Here is an 18,756-nt window from a genome sequence, read left to right on the forward strand (position 1 = left end):
TCCAGATTGATGTATTTGTTCAAAGTCACTATAAAATATCCATTAGACCACAGGAAAAGAAAGTTGAACGAAGTGACACTGATCTACAAAAATGCCAAGGATCACATGGTAAAACTATGTGACCTAATCGTTTTATTTTCCTTTTCTGTTGTTGGTCTTCCAGAAGACCAACAAATTGCTATATATAATGTCTCCATGTAATGCTTGAATCACACCTTGTGAAATGCAGGTCAGGCATTAAGCAGGCATTGCTTCCAGAACTGTCTGGTCTCCCCTGCAGCCCAAGCCAAGCCCAACCCCAAGTGCCATGGAGTAGAGTCCCTGGTGACTAGACGGAAGGGGTAGTGCCCAGCTGGACAATAGGATGAATTTAGGGCGCCTCCATGCTGGTTGGGATGAGATGAAGGTTGCATCCTGAGGATATATCCTGTAAAAATGGTTATTGGGGCAGTTAGTGAGATATGAGGATAAACCTTTGTCATCTGGATTAAGCATCACAGTTGTCTGATGTATAATGCAATTGTCATAGTCACAGGGATTCAGGGAGTACTGTACTCCTCTCTGAACAGGGGATTCCAGATCTGGGACATCAGGGAATTCCTGCGTATGTTTTAAAAACTTTCTGATGAATTCTATGAATATACCAAGTGGATTCAGCAGAATATAATTCCATTCATTTTATACATAAGGGGGTTGCAAATGAATTTTGAAAATCCATTTAGAGGATTTTGAATTTTGAAAATCCATTTAGAGGTCCCTGGGGCATTTGCCAAATGTACGTAAATGAAACTTTAAAAAAATGTGTCATAGTTTGACAATGAATAGAACTACCAAATATAGAAAATGCAACCCAAAATGGATGAAGAAAAGTGAAGCAAATTAGACTAGATAAATCCAGGAAGACAAAATCAGAAACATTATTAAGTGTAAAAATGGCACATACCATTTTTTTTAAAAAAATCCTTTTTATTCTCATATTTAACATATACGAACAAGCAAATCCCCAGTTTGATGGCATCTTTCAGTAGAGCACTCAAATGCTGACAGGCAAAGGAACACTAGACTTTAAGGGAAGACACAATAAAATAAAGCTTTACTTGAGAATTAGGTGTTGCTCTTCAAGTAGTCCAATGAGCTGATTAAGACTAAAAAGTGCCAGCTGTATTTTGGGTGGCTTGATGCTTGTGGCATTCAAGATTCTGTTTAGGAACTAACAGGATCTGAAATAATGCTTGTTGGTAATTGTGCTTGGAATCCAAGAGCCTACTATCAATCTTCATGGTGATTAGACCAGCTCCTGCTTCTGGAGTACTTTCTTCCTGAACATTTTAAACCTGGGCCATTAATCTCTGTCTTTCTGACTCTATCCCTGAACCATCTTAGGCCACTGTTCTTATTTTCTACTTACTTCATGAATGATCTCCTGGTAGCCAATTTTCAGACATTTAGAAGATTGCATTTAGCTCTTGCCTGTAGTATGCAAGCCTGACATGGGGCAGATTCTCATGTGACATAAGCTCTTCTGCAATCATCTTGGTTTACATGCTGTGCTCTTTGTGGTGGGTCTATAGCTTATGTAGCCCCTAAAGTTAGACATTCTCAAAATCTTCTTTTGCATAAGAGCATACCAAGACCAAGCATTGAGTTAAATGCCTAGCATTGCTTTGTATTATGTGAATTAAGCAATAAATTGACAGGCTGAAACATCGAGGATTGTGATATAGTTTATCTCTTCTAGGATAATGTTATAGCATTGGCAACATACTTTATTTATCTGAAAGGAAAACTAGGTGTCCCCCACTCAACAGTTCACCTTTACATGGGAAAGTTTTCTTAATTCTCTACAAATGCAGGGCTTGAGACTATTATTTTTGTTTTTAATTGACTTCCAGTGAGGACATGGTGAGCTAGACATCCCTGAAGGAGCAGGGACAGCATTTACAGCCGAGATTGGTGGCTGGTGAAATCGTGGCTGGTGAAATCTCTCTGGAGAAAGGAGAGGTCATGAGATTGTCCACATGTACTCCAGACATCTGATCCTCATGAGTAGGCTAAAGAACTGAAGTTTTTGTGGTTGGCTTATGAGTCAAGCGGTGTCAGGCCCAGCCTAAGAACAAAAATGAAACAGTCTAGTCAAGTACAGTTCCTTTATTTGCTTACACCTTATAGACAGAATATTGCCAAACTAAATCTATACTACTGCAACTAGTCGATATACCCTGTGAGATTCTAGGGAGTGGCTATCCTGAATCTCTTACTCTTCTCACGCTCCTCCTGTGGACTATGTTGCCTCTTGCCTCCTCTCCCCTCCTGGAATGCACCCCTTCCTTCCTGATAGCCTTGATCTTCCCCATCACTCTCCTCCTCATAGATACATTTCTTCACAAGCTACTGGGAGTAGAAGGATTTCATTTAAGCTCACAGTCGTAATGTAACTATATGGACATAAAGCTTGACGAGCCTCATTTCTTAATCACTTTTGGAATTATTTTTTAATTGCTTTCAAATATTAAGAATCTTCAGAATGGCAAGTTTCTATTTATTCACTTGGTGAGTCTCCTTTTCCTTAGAGAAAGAAGTTTTAAATATGAGTTTAAGGACTTAGAAAAAAATTACTTTTTGTAATAAACAGCAAAAGAGCATTTAGAGTGTTGATTTTGGAAAGTTAAAAATGGACTAAGGGTCCAGATGGATTTGAAATAAGACTTTGAAATTAATTATAAGAATCCTTCCTGTGGGAAAATACTGTTGTTTGGATGGGGGGTGGGGAGGACACGATAGAATAGGACTTTGAAGCGACACTAGAGCGAAGTAGAAGAAATTAAAGATTACAATTAAAGGAGAAGAATACTTAAAGTCAACTTGTTAATACAGAATGGAGCAAAATACTTTAACATTGGATGTTTTGAAAGATATTTGTGAACAATGGACTCAGAAGTTAATATTAAGAATGTCTGTCATTAAAGACAGATGGTGTGTAAATGATGTTATAGAAGAGGAACAAGCTCTATTGGACAAGACTGAAATTGATTTGAATGTGGATTTAAAAATGACAAGCTACGAGAATGATATGGAAAAAGATGATATACAGTACTGAATATACAAATGAAACCGGTTGATGTTTTAACAGTTAAAACTGATACACAAAGAACAAACCAGAAGAGTCATTTGGATAATTTTTCTATACTGAATTTACTAAAGAGACCTGTCAAAGTTTTGAAGGATTTTTCTTTGAGAAGGGACAAAGAAAAAAAATGAAAAGAAATCAAGTTCTAGGGTTAAAGTTAGGGTTAGGGTTAGGGTTAGGGCTAGAGCTAGGAGATTATTTGAAAGGATTAAAAACTAAGAGTGTTAAAAGTACAGGGAACAAATATAAAGTTGGTTTATTTGATCAAGGTTAAAATAGATATTAGTTATCTCTGGTAACTTTTAATGGACTTTTGCTGACCAGGAATGAATGGCAAGGTTTTAAGATTTTGTTTATAGTTAAGAGATGAGATATGAGAAGAAAAGAGCATTTACTGTATTTTAAGAGAAGGTGATAAGTTACTAAAATTGTTTATACTTGTTGTAATGAAGGAGGAAGTTTCTTCTTTATGTATTTATTTCTTTTTTCCTATTTTTTCCTATTCTTTTTTCTTTTCTTTTCCACACTTTCTAATTTTTCTTTTTTACTTTTACTCTTTTTTTAGTTCATATTAGTTTTTATCTTTTTAATTGTAATTTTTAATAAAATTATTATAAAACACTTTTCTTCTTCTTCTTCTTCTTCTTCTTCTTCTTCTTCTTCTTCTTCTTCTTCTTCTTCTTCTTCTTCTTCTTCCTCCTCCTCCTCCTCCTCCTCCTTCTCCTCCTCCTCCTCCTCCTCCTGGAGGGTCAAATTCTGGGTCATCATTCTTTCAGTGTGATGTATGCTGAAGGCATATGCTGGAAGTGAAACTGATATATTGGAAGAAATGCTAATATGTCTCATAAATTTAGAATGACTTACAAAGGCCTTAAGCGTTGCTTCATGCTTTTGTTTAAAAAGCTTCATGATTAAGTTTTTTTTTTTTTACCACTCAGCTATCTCTCCTCCTCCCCTCCCCCCCCCCATATTCATATCAAAGAAAAGATAAGAAAGCTGCACAAGAATATAGTTGCTTGCTATGATTAGTATGAACTGAAATGAGATGGGCAGGGGAGAAAGTGAAGATTATTTTGTGTAAAATCTTAATCTATTAACTTTTCACCAGTTACTTCTGAACTTTCCTGTGCTGCATTAAATTTCCATATTTCTGAGTGTATCAAGTGAATGAATGTCAGGAGTACCAGTTAAAGCTTTCCTTATGCGATAAAATATTGCAACGTAGTAAAAGCAAAGCCTTTATTAAAGAAGAGTCTTTTGCGGAGAATATGGCTTTGAAGTAGAAACTGAAATACAATGCACATGTGAAAGCTAAAGGAATATTAGCAGACACAAAAATATTTTTTAGTTGTTGTTGTTTGATATTACCATATATAGCAAGATGGAGTGAAATTAAGTGCTTGCCATCATTAGAGAACTAGATTATTGAACCCAATTCTACAGATTGCTCTTACAGATATCCTACCATCCTTTTACCAAGTGTTAGGGCAGACTGCTCAAGCAACATATGGCAGAGAGAATTGTATCTAATATATTTGACATAAATTAGAATATATTAGTGTGCCTATTAATTAAAGTGATGTGAAACTCAATTCCAGAAGTAAAAAAAAATATATATATCTGTATGATGCAGACTTATGGAATCTCACTGTCAGGAATTATGAATACTAGTTCTCTCTACAGAATGTACCTCAAAAGACGGGTGAATATAAGGAGCAGCAGAAAGAAAAATGGGTGTTGTCTATTATATGAGAAGCAAGGATATTTCAGAAGGGGAATATACATGACCACCCTAACCGTTTTTTCTGAAAATAAGCTCCACTGAAATTTTTATCTGTGCTTTTACGGGACAAGAACATTAGAAAGATTTCACTGGACTATAATCTGGCTTGCATATATTATAGACTATTCATTCTTGCTTAATATATATGCACAGGTAGTCATTTTGCTCATTACTTTATATGACTGAGCAAGCTAGAAAACCCATCTCAGTTTCACACTGAAACAGGAACTACAATTAATTAGTACTTTTACTTTAAACTTTAGTTTAAACCTAGTTGTGATACTGATCTGCTGGAAAACAATTAAGGATACTTCTCAGTCTAGGCATAAAACTATAAATTATAGTTAGTATGAATTGCTTACTCTTTTGTTCATATGCAGGGAGAAAAAGGGTGGTATGCTCAAGTGTACAACATTTGTATATATCCTGGTTATTAATACAGGATAATACTGATTAAGTTAATGTGGCCACTACCTGTACCAATCATAATTACATGTGATTCAAAAACTGTAATGTTGGCATTAACTTGAAGGAATAGCTTGACTGAAGAGGAAAATTATGACTGAGAATCTTGCTCAGAATTGAGAACTGTTTAGTTCAGAGACTGTAAGGATGTCATGTAATGTTATTACTTTCTGATTAAGTGTTTATAATTCATTTTAATGCAATTGGATCTGCTGCAGCTGTTCATCTGACTGAAGTTTTATATATATATATATATATATATATATATATATATATATAGTGTGTGTGTGTATGTGTGTGTGTGTGTGTGTGTGTAATTGAATCTCAACTTTTAGTCCTATGTCCTCATTTTGTGAATCAAATAGCAATAATTGTCATCTCCACTGCACCTCTTCCTAACGATGCATCTGGAGTCAGTGGTATAGCAGATCTAAAATCATGGAACACACAATGAACAACATTTACAATATAATTTTGCTTTTAAAGTAGGTAATATGATAAAATATTAATATAAAATTAGAGTTAGGTAATGCAGACATTAGACTACCTCCTTTGTTTACAATTAATTAGCATACATCATATTTATTTTAGGTCTTTATATATACCTAATTGATTAATTAGGAAATATTTCTCTTATGAAATTAATTAGAGAAGAAGAAAGGCAGGAGGAAATTAAATACTATATAGCTGTTGCAACACTATTAATTGTTTGCCATCTGTCTTTGATTATGAAGGAGAGGAATTAAAGTTTATCATTTGGCAGATAAAATGAGAATTCAGAATGTGAACAGGCCTTAATGGAATTAATAATTTATCTTTTATGAGATTTTATAATTCTGGAAGATTCACTGTGAAGCTTGCTCAGGTTGAAATAATCTATTACATTAGAACTTAATTTGCTAGATTTGCTAAAGGACTAGCTAAAAGTGAAGCTGGTAAAGGAATTTAGATGAAGCCCAGTAATTGAATTTATTTATTATTTCTGGCAATGTATTACCCCTTCTAGACATCAGTAAGACTTGGAATTCTAGGTTTAGCTTCTGTTGAAGAAGATACGGCTTTTTCCTGCACTAGTAATCCATTTTAAGGTATGAATGCCAACTTTCTTTTCTTTTTTTCTTTTTACTGTGACAGTTTTAAACTATGGACTCTTCTCTGATAATGATGCATAATATCTCACAAATAAAATGTCCAGCTGCACGTGAATATTGAGTGGTGCAGTGCTTCACCTCCAGTCCACGTGTTACATGGGTGACCCCAGATGGGACTGGTCTATTGAGCTGCATGAAATAACATCCGTATTAGAATCTCAGAGTGCTCTGAAAGTGTTTTTTGGGATGGAAAAGGATGGTTTCTTTTCTTGACAAAGAACTGTCCCCTCAAGATGGTTTGTCCCCAGTCTATAAAACAAATAGTAAAGTAATTTAGGAAGATGGCTTCACAGGTTAAATTGTAACTGCCAATTTTCCTTCTAAGCAAATGCATCTTTCTGATGTTGTGAATTTTTCTGGTATTTATTGGCATTTGTGGCTGATTCAAGAGCAAATGCATGTACAAATACACTGAAAAGATAGTATGGTCATAAAAACAGGGCTGTGCACCTTGAAAATTTGTCTGAAAAAGTGCTTTGGACCTTGTGCAAATACAACATGCTATTCATTAAAATACTGAGCTTGAAAAAAATAGTGCTGCTGCTTTAAATCTAATATGACTATTAAAGCAGCAACATCTTAATTTTCCAGGTTTACTCAGAATTTAAAACCCACACAGCTGTTTGAAGGAGTAGCATTAAAGGTACAGCTGCTTTAAAAAGTCAGCTTATTAAGGCAACCATGTCTTTTTCTGTTTTTTATTTATTTATTTATTTATTTATTCTTATTGAGAAGGAGGAAAAACACATAGAAAGAAGTTTAACAAAAAAGTGAAATAAATACAACAAAGAAAAAAATATGTTATTATAACAGTAAACAATTGCAATTCTATATATACTTATCTAATGCAAATATTGTTCAAGTATGTATATATTTCTAATATGATATAATATGATAAAATGATATGACTATCATTTGTCTTTAATCTACTGTATTTTGTATAAATGAATTCCATATTTCATTATAGTTGTCCATGGAAAGTCTATGCCTATAGGAAATCTGCTTGTAATTAGCAAGTACAATCAGGTCTTCAATCCATTGAGTAAATGGGGCCATACATTTATCTTTCCAATGCTGCAATATAAGTCTTTTGGCCAAAGTAAGGGCATGGAGAATCCATTTACACTGACTGGTTGTCAAGTTCCACATACTAGGTATATAGTTCAAAAGAATATTATCCTCTGAAAATTCTAGCTTTTGTCGCACAATCGTATTTATATAGTCCACTACATTCTCCCAAAACTTGGTACATATAGGACATTGTAAAAACCTGTTTTAAAGAAGCATTATCCTTATTACATCTCCAACAAAATACTGTTTTTGACAATCCTTTTGTATGCAAACACAATGGAGTTCAGTAAATTCTAAATATTATTTTTCATTGTATAAGTCATAATTTGAGGTCCATTAACACTCTTGCTATAGAAGTTAAAACATTCTCCCATTGTCTAGACCAGTGTTGTCCAAACTTGGCCACTTTAAGATGAATGGCTGGCTGGGGAATTCTGGGAGTTGGTCTGCTCATCTTAAAGTGGCCAAGTTTGGACAACACTGATCTAGACAATATAGGAACCTCTAATTCTTTATTCCACTCATTTCTTAACATCTGCATATCGAATTGATTTATTGATACTAAATATCTATAAAAATGAATAGTAGGTTTCTTAGTTTAAAGGATTTAACAAGTTGTTCTAATATCTCAGGTGTCTCAGAAGCTGAAAGTGTTGCTGGTCCAAACAATGTTTTGAGAGTGTTCACATTTCCCCAAAGGGTGAGGTTTAATGATTCCCTTCTATCAATATCTGAAGAAACCTCTCTATATATTTTATTTATATTACATATAACTGAGTTATATTCTTTGATATATACAAACCTAGATATTTAACAGATTCGGTATAAATACGGAATTGATATTCCTTAAATGGATGGGTAACCAAATTTTCACCTATTGTCAGGACCAGCCCAAAAACAATGACGAGACAGTCCAGTCCAATGGAGTTCTTTTATTAGCTCACTTCTAATAGACAGAATCTCACCAGACTAAACCTATGCTAAAGCAACTAGTGAATATAACCTGTGAGACTCTAGGGAGGGGCTGTCCTCATCCTCTTTGTCTTCCCACATTCCTGCTGTGGACTGAGAAAGTGCTTGTTCTGGAATGTTCCCCCTCCCTCCTGATAATCTTGATCCTCCATTCCAGTATCTTCCTCACTCAAGCCTTCCATTACAAAATGTTTTGTACCCGTCAATAGGGCATCCGTCTAATACTGGTGTTGTATCACTTACCATTTTTAAAATTATTTATTTAATCTCTAGCTCAGATGGTAGAGCAAATAGCAGTTGTTTTTGTGCCATCTAAATGTTGTAGGTTACTTTTATTTAAAAAGGCCTGTAGATCTTCATTCAATACATTCTCTGGTTTACTTTTTATTATTATTATTTATTTATTTTACAGCCCAAAGGCCTGGAAATCTGGTTTACTATATAATTCTGAATATTTTTTTTACAAATGACAATTTATATCCATTGAAGTTTTATGCATTTCATCTCTTTCACCTCCAATAACTGGAGTCATTGCCCTATCTCTCTTTTGCTTTAAACAATTAGCCAAGATCTTACCAGGTCTTTCACTGTTTTCCCAGTATCTCTGTCATAAACATGTTAGCATAAATTCTGTCTGCTGTGTTATTATAGTAATTCATTCATATTTCTTCTGCTATATTTCTCTGTACAAAACTGTACAAGTCACTTATACAGTGAGATGGCGGCATACAAAATCAATCAATCAATCAATCAATCAATCAATCAATCTTACCATCTGTGCTCATAAATGTTTCAATTCATCTTTCAAATTATTTTCCCTTTTATTTTTAATCTTATTCTTTTTACGATGCATAAGCAATAATTCTATCTCAAATGTATGCTTTATATGATTCCCATTGAAAAATTTGGGCACTTGATCTTTCTGAAAATCAAAATATTGTGAGGTCTCTACCTGCATTTGTTATACAAATTTTTTTATCATTCAACAGGGAAACATTGAAATACCGATTTCTCGAGACTTTAACTGGTTTCTGAAACACACATTTCAAGGTGATCGCACCATGATCAGATACGTAACAAACATCAGTGCCGTATTCTTGAATGTGATGATATAAGGACAATGATATTAAAAAATAATCAAGCCTAAAAAAATTCTGATGCACATTTAAATAAAATGTATATTCTCTTTTAGGTATCTTCATCAAATACCAGGGGCCTACTAAAATACTGGATCCTGAGCTCAATAGAAATACCCTAGCATTAAAAAAAACACACAAAATCATTAGTGAGGGAAACAATTAAGACTTATATGTTTGAGTGGATGCCTAAAAGAGAGCTGGTTGCTGCCCTAGGGTTCCCATACATTCTTCCAAATCATTTTTAAAGCATACACACTCCTAGTACCTAATCTTTATAATATCTTCATAGCTCTATATATGTTTATATGCAGCGGTGAATTTTGGGCAGAAGGAGATTGCCTTATGCTGACCAGAATCCCCCCAAATGTTGCTATTGTTCTTTGCCGTGGCACATATTTGAAATACCATGCATGTTTATGTAGTTGAGCCTTCCTCCACTATGACGTATGCATAGGCTTTTCCCCTTAATATGACTACATTTGATCTTCAGGAAATAATGTCAGAGAAATGGCCTAGTTTTCACTATAACTCTGTAGTGAATGAACAAGATATATATATTTTTTCATATTTCCTTCACTACCTGATGCAGTCATCTTTTTCTTAGTATGAATTCCATAGATCAAGGTGCATAAGAAGTAGAAATAAAGATGGGATGGGGGAAAAGTCAGCAAAACTCAATTAAGTGATCTGGACTTTGAATTGTGCAAATCCATCCAACTACATCACATCCAAAGTAATTCAAATCTTATACAGGGCTAACGCAGAAACTAACTAATTCTCCTTCTACATTTAGCTGATAATATAAATGTAATTCAAATGTTTCATTCCTTTGGATGTATATTATTCATAAAGTGTTGCTTGGAGACTTCATTTGCCCATTCCACAGCTCTGCTAATAAGTCTGGACAAAGGTTCAGTTTCAAACATGTTAAGCATAATGAAAAGGAAAATCGAAGAGATACTGACCATAATGAGTCCTCTGAATCTCATGGGCTCATCATGTTATTTTAGTTCATTGGCTGAAGCTAAACACTCATTTGCCCTTTTCCACTGCATTGGAAACAACTGTCCTTTGTAATATATGCATCTGTCCAGGAGAAATTTATTTGCAAAGCTGAAGGTGTTGAATATTTTTACATCTATTGTTTGTTAAAGGAAAAGAACAGTTCTACTTCCCTTCCCTTCAAGAACTGAAGTCAAGAAGTTCACATACAACCCTATAAATGAAAAGGTTCTATAGTCTCCCGGGCTAAACTACTTCTGTAGCTACGTGCCACAGGCACATTCTCAGTGACCATGCCCGAGATGGAAAGGCATCCATGTTATCTATCCATGTTATTGCATGGATGCACACTGTTGCACACATTTAGAGCTGTTCCACACAAAGAAAAAAGATGGCATTTCAAGATTCCTCCATAGGGGGGAGTTCCCCGAGCCTTTTTTCATGTTATTTGAATGTTTGGAAAACAAGGAGCATTTTTCCTGCTGGTCACTGCAGCTGGATTCTGACAGAAGTTTGAGCTGCATTCAGCTAGGTTGTTTTAGACTCAATGCACTTGACTAAAATTACTTCATATTTAAAATGTGGATATCCTCCTGCACTTGTGGGCCTTCCTGCTGATTATGCCCTGGATCTCTGCTCCAAAATTCTGCCCTGAAAGCTCTACTGACTGGGCTATTCTATACATCCCAGTAAGACCTTACTATGTGTGTGAGAATTGCTCTTACCTGTTCTATGTGAGTTCAGGATTCTGGTCACTCCATTGCATCTCCTTCTGGTTATCTAATTCATTCATTCATGTTGTCGATCTTCTGACTGTTTAGCACATTCACAGAAGCTTATTGATTTTTTTTTAACTAAACATTTTGTATTTCCTTTGATCTCAGGAATGTTTCAGATGTATCCCATCTGATATCCTTCTGTTGAATATGGGTGTCTCCCTCCCCTCCCTTCCCATTTTTTTTTAAGAGCTCAAGATTCACTGTTTTCAGTTCTTTATGTTATTGTCATAAACATGAAAGAAATAATTTAAAAGGGGAAGAGACTATTTTTTCTGTTTTGCCTTTATTCATTTGTCTACAATTCCAAGCTTCTTCCAAACGTTTAAAATGGCCAATTTGAAAATGAATGCTAATTGCAGTTTTAAATTGAGCAAATTCTGCTTTGATGGCCTCTACCATCTCCCTTTGTTCCATATTTTAGTTTCATTAATAAAGTGTACATTGCCCGACAGAACAATTAACGTCTCTAGTGTTTCAATTTAATATTTCCAAATTTCATGGAAGTTAAAATTAGGCAGCTATAACAGGGACACCAATTTTCAAAGTTCCTTTTATGTGATTTAATTGGCGTGATAGTTGTATTTTTTTTAATGGATATTTGTATTGTGGGCTATCCATTATAAAAAGCAATAATTACTCCTCTTCTGCATATGTGTGTGTGAATTGGTATTTTTCCTGATAGATTATTAGAGAAGTCTAAAGTTTCATATACTTAATTAGAATGTTGGATTTCAAATTATATAGAACAGATGGTTTATGTCAGATAATGATAGTTTATTATTGACCAAAAACAGTACAAATCAGATAATCAATTTATGAATAAAATGTGTGGATAAGCAAAAGATAGGAACTCAAGGAGATTTAATAATAATTTCAAGAAGAAGAATTTAAAATATTGTAATCTAATGGATTGAAATGTCAGTATGATTGAGGTGTTTTTTTTTTGTGTGTGAAACTGAGAACTGAAACAAAAACAGTTAAAAAAAAACACCACTTCTGAAGATTAATGATTTAGCAGAGCAAATTTTGACAAGCAACTACACAGTCTTCCATCTAAAAAGAACTTTTACTCAAAGCAATCCATAATAATTATTTTGCCTAATTGCAAGACCCAGTTCATTATATTTTTCATAGTTAGCATTCCATTCCATACTAGAGTTCCAGTGCCCCATGCAATTGTCTTTGTGGCTATATTAGTATGATCCCAACTGGGCTGAAATTAGGTAGAGGTACCTGTGATTAGATGTGTGATTATACAAATCATACTTTTTTACTAATCTACCAGACATGTATTTATTTATTTAATTTATATAGCCACATAATCAGCACACAATTTAGGGCAGCAAACATCATCAAATTAATAATAATAATAATAATAATAATAATAATAATAATAATAATATAGATTTCAAACAGAAAAGCACCTGCCATAGAACACCCCAGACTTAACAACTGTTGATAAGAAAGACAAAAAAGTCTGGATACCTGGAGACAATAGAAGAGAAGAGAAATAACTGGAGAAAATCACAAAATACAAAGACCTGCAAATAGAAGTAGAACGAATGTGGCAAAAGAAAGCAAAGATAGTACCAATAGCAATAGGTACCTTGGATGCAATCCCAAAACTTCTGGAGCACCACTTGAAGACCATTGGCATCAACAAAATCACCATTGGTCAATTGCAAAAGGCAGCTTTACTTGGAACAGCTTACATCCTGCGACAATGCCTTTAACACCATCAAAACAACATCTGCCCATCCCATGTCCTTGGGAAGGGCTCAATAGGTGGATAAAAATGCCAAATCCAATCTAAACATCTGGTTGGATGTGTGACCAACAATGGTAATAATAAAGGAGAAGCCTCTTTATCATGTTACATGAGATCTTGCTGTTATGTAGGTTGTGAAAGAGACCTGTATGGAATGGTGAGTTATGGTTGTTGCTGTGGTTTCACCTGTACCCTGTTCTTCTGGAGAAAGTATCTTGTTCATATTGATATCAGTCAGAAAATATTGTATATGTTATTAGCAGAATATGCATATGAATGTAAGTATGTATATAAATATTATAAACATTTATAGATGTTACTTCTATATCAAAACCCATACTGCTACCTCAGGTTCTTGCTTTGTGTGTGTGTGTGTGTGTGTGTGTGTGTTTGTATGTGTATTATAAACAATCCACTAAATAATCTATAAGGGCAAACTGTGTTTCATGATTTGTTTAAAAGAAATATTGTGGAGCTGAGCCAAAGAAGAGAAATGGCACCTTTTCAGCTGTTAAATTTAAACACGTATTGGCTATAAGATTGCTTCTATACCTTATACGCTTAAATGGAAAACTACAAGGGCAAAAGCTGATGCAGGAAAATTAGGCCATAATTTCACATTTCTGCAGTGTGAACATGAGAAAAATAACTCTTTTAACAACTGATTTCATTCTCATGAGGAAAGTCCAAGTTTAAAGTGAGACTCCACTATTTATTTATTTATTTATTTATTTATTTATTCATTCATTCAATTTATATAGCTGTCCATCTCTCATGTGTGACTCTGGGTGGCTCACAAGTTAAAAACAAAAAACAAGCTCCTATAAATAAATCACAAACAACAGTAACAAAAACCAGTAAAAAACAAATTAAAGCAATTAAAAACAATTAACCATTAACTATAACATGTAAACATAGAATATAAAATGTAAAATGCAGGAGAGTACCAACCAACAGCTTATGAACAATATAGGCATCTCACCAGCTCCATACCTCCATGGCATGATAGAACTATGTCTTCTAGGTCCTCCAAAAGTCCAATAGGATTGGGGCCAATCGAACCTCATGATATTCCAGAGGGTAGGTGCCATGGCAGAAAAGGCTCTCCTCCTGGGTCCTGTCAGATGAAACTCCTTAATAGATGGGACGCACAGCATGCCCCTTCTGCCAGACCTGATGGGATGAATAGATATAACCAGGAAGAGGCAGTCCCTCAAATAATCTGGACCCAAGGCATATAGGGCTTTATAGATCATAAACAACACCTTGAATTGAATCCAGAAGCAAACTGGTAACCAATGCAGCTTACAGAGCACAGGTGTAACGTGCATTGTTCTTGGAGCACACATGACTGCCCATGCCTTCGCACTTTGCACCAGTTGCAGCTTCTGAATGCATTTCAAGGGCAGCCTCATGTAGAGCGCATACAGTAATCTACACAGGAGGTGACATTGTAGAATCACTTTCTTTATGAAAATATGTGCATAGACTGCACAAGGATGAAAAGAACACAGGTTTGCATGGCTTCATTTGTAAGTTCAATTTGTACTGACCCTGTATTTTTGTGTGGGGTTTCTTATAAAAATCCCCATTAAAATCAATCCTTAGATGACTATTTCATAATATTTAGAAAACTTATCTTTCCAAAATATTTATCCCAAGTATCTCCTTATAACATTTAAATATATATATAACCGCATAGGATTGCATTATGAAAATTTCATCCTGACAAGGAAATAGTTTAAACACACGAATGCCTTCACTGCTAAACACCTCATCTGCTGAAAACATTCAGAAGTCTATGAAGAATAGCACATAGTTTCATACTCCACCCAAATGTACAGCAGATTTAAAACTTACAGGAGTTAATTCTCCTCAAGGGCTATATTACAACTTCATGGGCAAGTTATGGATCAGTCTCCTATTACTCATTTGTATAAAATGAATATTTTCCCAATATGTTTTAATTATTTCATTCCTTACTGATATATTCTGTAACTCTGTTATATATAAATGAATGGATTTGTCATCTGCAGCCACTCTATTTTTCTTTATTCACTTAGTTACACCATTGACTACTAAGTCTCTGAGCAGTTTATGGTAAAAACTTAAAAGCAGAGTTAAAAACCAGAGGTACCAAAATTAAATAAAAATAAAATAAACAGCAATCAAAACGAGGTATATCAAGGCTTCTTAAAAAGTCAACAAAGTGATCACTGTTCCCAACTTGGTGGGCAGAACATTGCAGAGAATCAGGGCAACTATAGAGAAGGCTTGAGGTCAATCATTGCAAGGCAAATTACAACAGCTGAAAACAAACTTTCTCAGAGGACTTCAGTGAATTGTTGGGGTGAAGAGGAATATAGAAGAAGCAGTGTGAACACAGGTTGCTCGAGAAACATGCGCCCAAGTCATGTAGGACTTTAAGCATAATAGCCCAGATTTTGTATTTCAATAGAAACAAATTAGTTGTTCCACTTCCCAGGCAGAAGTCTCATTTAAGCATGCCCAAATGCCCTCAGAGGGGCCTTGAAGCAATTGTACCAAGTCTTTGAATGGATGCAGCTGGTTAGCAGGTTTAAGAGAGATATCCACAGAATAATTTACATAAGCCTAATTCTCAGTAGAAAAATGCCACAAAGTCTATATCAGAAACAGTTTTCTAAAAACAAAGTTCCTTCTACATTAGCACTAAAGTCCTAAAAATCTAGGAGCAAGAAAGCTTACATTTATGCCATATATGTGGTTGGAACCACAATGTCATTTCCCCAGACCAGAAGGTAAGAAGGATTTGAGGACATGGACATTTAGAGCTGACTACACCAGAGAAATGGAATATTAAGGAAGCATATTCCCCACTGAGCTCCAGCCTTTCCCTTGGACTGAACAGTTACACTAAGTTGGATATCGCTTGAATGCTCATGTGTATAAGTAACACTAGAGAATAGAGCTTAAGAAAGTAATTTTCTGTATGTAACAATAAAATACACGTTAACATACTTGGGTATTGGTCTAATATTTGGATTACCCCAGAATAGTCTTCAAATATTCACAGAGCAGATTTGAATATCCCATTTATCCCCCTGTGTTGAGAATAAAATAAAAATAAATGGTTGATTTGATTAATTTTAATTAGAATAATTTTATAAATATTACAAGGCGTGGCAATGATTTTATAAATATTATAAGGCAATGAAATCCAGTCATTGACAAATACTGTAAGAATTTTTAGCATGGGTATAGCAATGGAATTTGGCCGAGAGAAATGTGCTACAGTAGCAATAAATCAGGGTAAAATTATGAACAGTAATGGAATTGAGATGTTGAATGGCGAAACCATCAGGAGCCATCAGGATGAAGCCTACAAGTATCTGGTCATTTTACAGATGGATAACATCAAGCATGGAGAAGTTAAAAATGTGGTCAGTAAAGAATACATCCAAAGAGTGAGAAAATTGTTAAAGACAAAATTGAATGGTGGAAACACTATCAAAGCCATCAATACCTGGGCCATACCTCTTATACAATACACTGATGGAATTATTAACAGGACACAAGCTGAACTGGACAGTTTGGACCAAAAAACAAGAAAACTATGACTATTCACTATGCATTACATCCCCATAGTGATATTGATAAATTATATCTGCCCCACAGAAATGGAAGCAGAGGTGTACTTCAAGTGAAACAAACTGTCAAAGAAGAAAGCATGCATTGGCTGATTATGTAAAAAGCAGTCAAGAACAAGCACTGATGCAAGTTAAAAATTGGAACTTACTGAATGTATGTGAATATCGAAATAATGTAATAAAAACCAGAACAGAATGCTGGCAAAGAAAAGCATTACATGGTCAATTTCTACAAAAGATCAAGACTAAAGTGGATAAAGATAAAACCTGGCAATGGCTTATAACTGGAAAATTAGAAAAAGAAACCGAAGGCTTGTTTTTGGCTGCTCAAGAGCAAGCTATTCAAACTAATGTAATCAAGGCCAGAATTGAAAAATCATCAAATGATTCAAAGTGCCAACTGTGCAAAGAAGAAGAAACAGTAGATCATATACTCAGCTCGCGCAAGAAGATTGTGCAAACTGACTATAAACAATGACATAACACAGTTGCCAAAATGATTCACTGGAATATCTGTAAAAATTATCATCTCCCAATAATGAAAAATTGGTGGGAACATAGAGTTGAAAAACTAGTTGAAAATGAGCAGGTTAAAATACTGTGGGATTTCCAAATACAAATTGATAAAGTTTTGGCACATAGCACACCAAATTTAACTGTTAAAAGAAGAAAGTGTAGAGAATTGATGTGGCAATACCAGGGGAGAGTAGAAAAGAAGACAAAGAATTGGAGAAGATCATAAAGTATCAAGATCTGAAAAGCAAAGTTGAAAGATTATGGCATAAACCGGCAGTGTTGGTCCCACACTGGGTGCCATACCAAAAAAATCTTGGGCAACACTTAGAAAATCTGTCAATTACAAAAGGCCACACAATTTGGATCCACATATATAGTGTGCTGATACATTACGACAGGTTCTTGGGAACAACTCGATACGAATGAAGGCCAACACCAGCTAAAGAGCTGACAGCTGTGATTTCACATTGTTGTGTATATAATAATAATAATAATAACAACAACAACAACAATAATAATTATTATTATTATTATTATTATTCCAAACATCTGGAGCATCATTTCAGTCAATTGCAAAAGGCACCTTTACTTGGAACAGCTTATATCCTGTGACAATACCTTTAACACCATCAAACAACATATGCCTATCCTAGGCCCTTTGAAGGACTCAATTTTTTTTTTTTTTAATCCACACTCAGTCGTTACTGATTCTGCAGTGACTGCCTAGATGAGTCCCTGCAGTTTTCAAGACAAGGTGTTTCAGAAGTGGTTTGCCATTGCCTCCTTCCTAGAGCAGAGCCCAGCTGGCGAGGGGTTTCCGTTTCTTCGCGCCTTTTTCAGGCTTGCATGGCTTCCGTGTTACCGGCAACTGCTCCCCATCTCCTGTGCAAGCGCCGCCAGCATTTTTCCTCCCACTGGGGTGAGAGTACCCATTTATCTACTCATGTAAGTTTTCGAACTGCTGGGTTGGCAGGAGCTGGGGAGGAAGCAGGAGCTCACTCTGCTGTGCGGAGCTGGGCTCGAACCGCTGAAGTGTCGACCATTTCTGGCTGGCAACTTTCAGAGTCATTAAGCCACTGCGCCACTGCGCCACTGCGTCCTCTTTTAGGACTCAATAGTCCTAAAAGTCCTTTTAGAAGGACTCAATAGGTGGATAAAAATGCCAAATGTCTGGCTTACTGTGCGATCAGCCATAATAATAGTTATTCCCCAAATTCTAACATCTCGTGGTAGGGCTGGTCCTGCTAACAGTCCAGACAATATGGTGAAGGATTTTGAAAGTTGTATTTCAGCAACATTTGGAGGGCCATTGATTCCTCTAGCAAATTCTGTGATAAGAATTGTTGGTTACCGT

The 18,756-nt window shown here is 35.2% G+C and overlaps 1 protein-coding gene and 1 pseudogene across 10 annotated transcripts in view; one reads left to right on the plus strand and one right to left on the minus strand.

Annotated features, from left to right (window-relative positions):
- Positions 1–969: 969 nt before the first annotated feature.
- The window catches only part of LOC112540558 (uncharacterized), a 139,461-nt gene continuing 121,674 nt past the window's right edge, over positions 970–18,756 (minus strand). For 6 of the 10 annotated variants that reach the window (XR_015794299.1, XR_015794301.1, XM_088131767.1 and 3 more), the window contains 2 exons: positions 14,251–14,430; positions 970–2,107 (listed from right to left, as the gene is read on the minus strand). Coding sequence is in view for 4 of the 10 variants with exons in the window: in XM_088131767.1 (XP_087987893.1) it covers positions 2,080–2,107; positions 14,251–14,430 (208 nt within the window). In the remaining 6 variants the exon portion in view is untranslated. The remainder of the gene's footprint in view (positions 2,108–14,250; positions 14,431–18,756) is intronic. The other 4 variants (XR_015794302.1, XR_015794304.1, XR_015794307.1 and 1 more) reach the window with 2 other exon arrangements.
- On the plus strand, positions 12,855–18,026 carry LOC148213604 (uncharacterized; annotated as a pseudogene).

Source organism: Python bivittatus, unplaced genomic scaffold, assembly GCF_059951505.1.
Source record: "Python bivittatus isolate LINGU-HERP-01145 unplaced genomic scaffold, Pbiv_v1 ctg000980_np1212, whole genome shotgun sequence".
NCBI lineage: Eukaryota > Metazoa > Chordata > Lepidosauria > Squamata > Pythonidae > Python > Python bivittatus.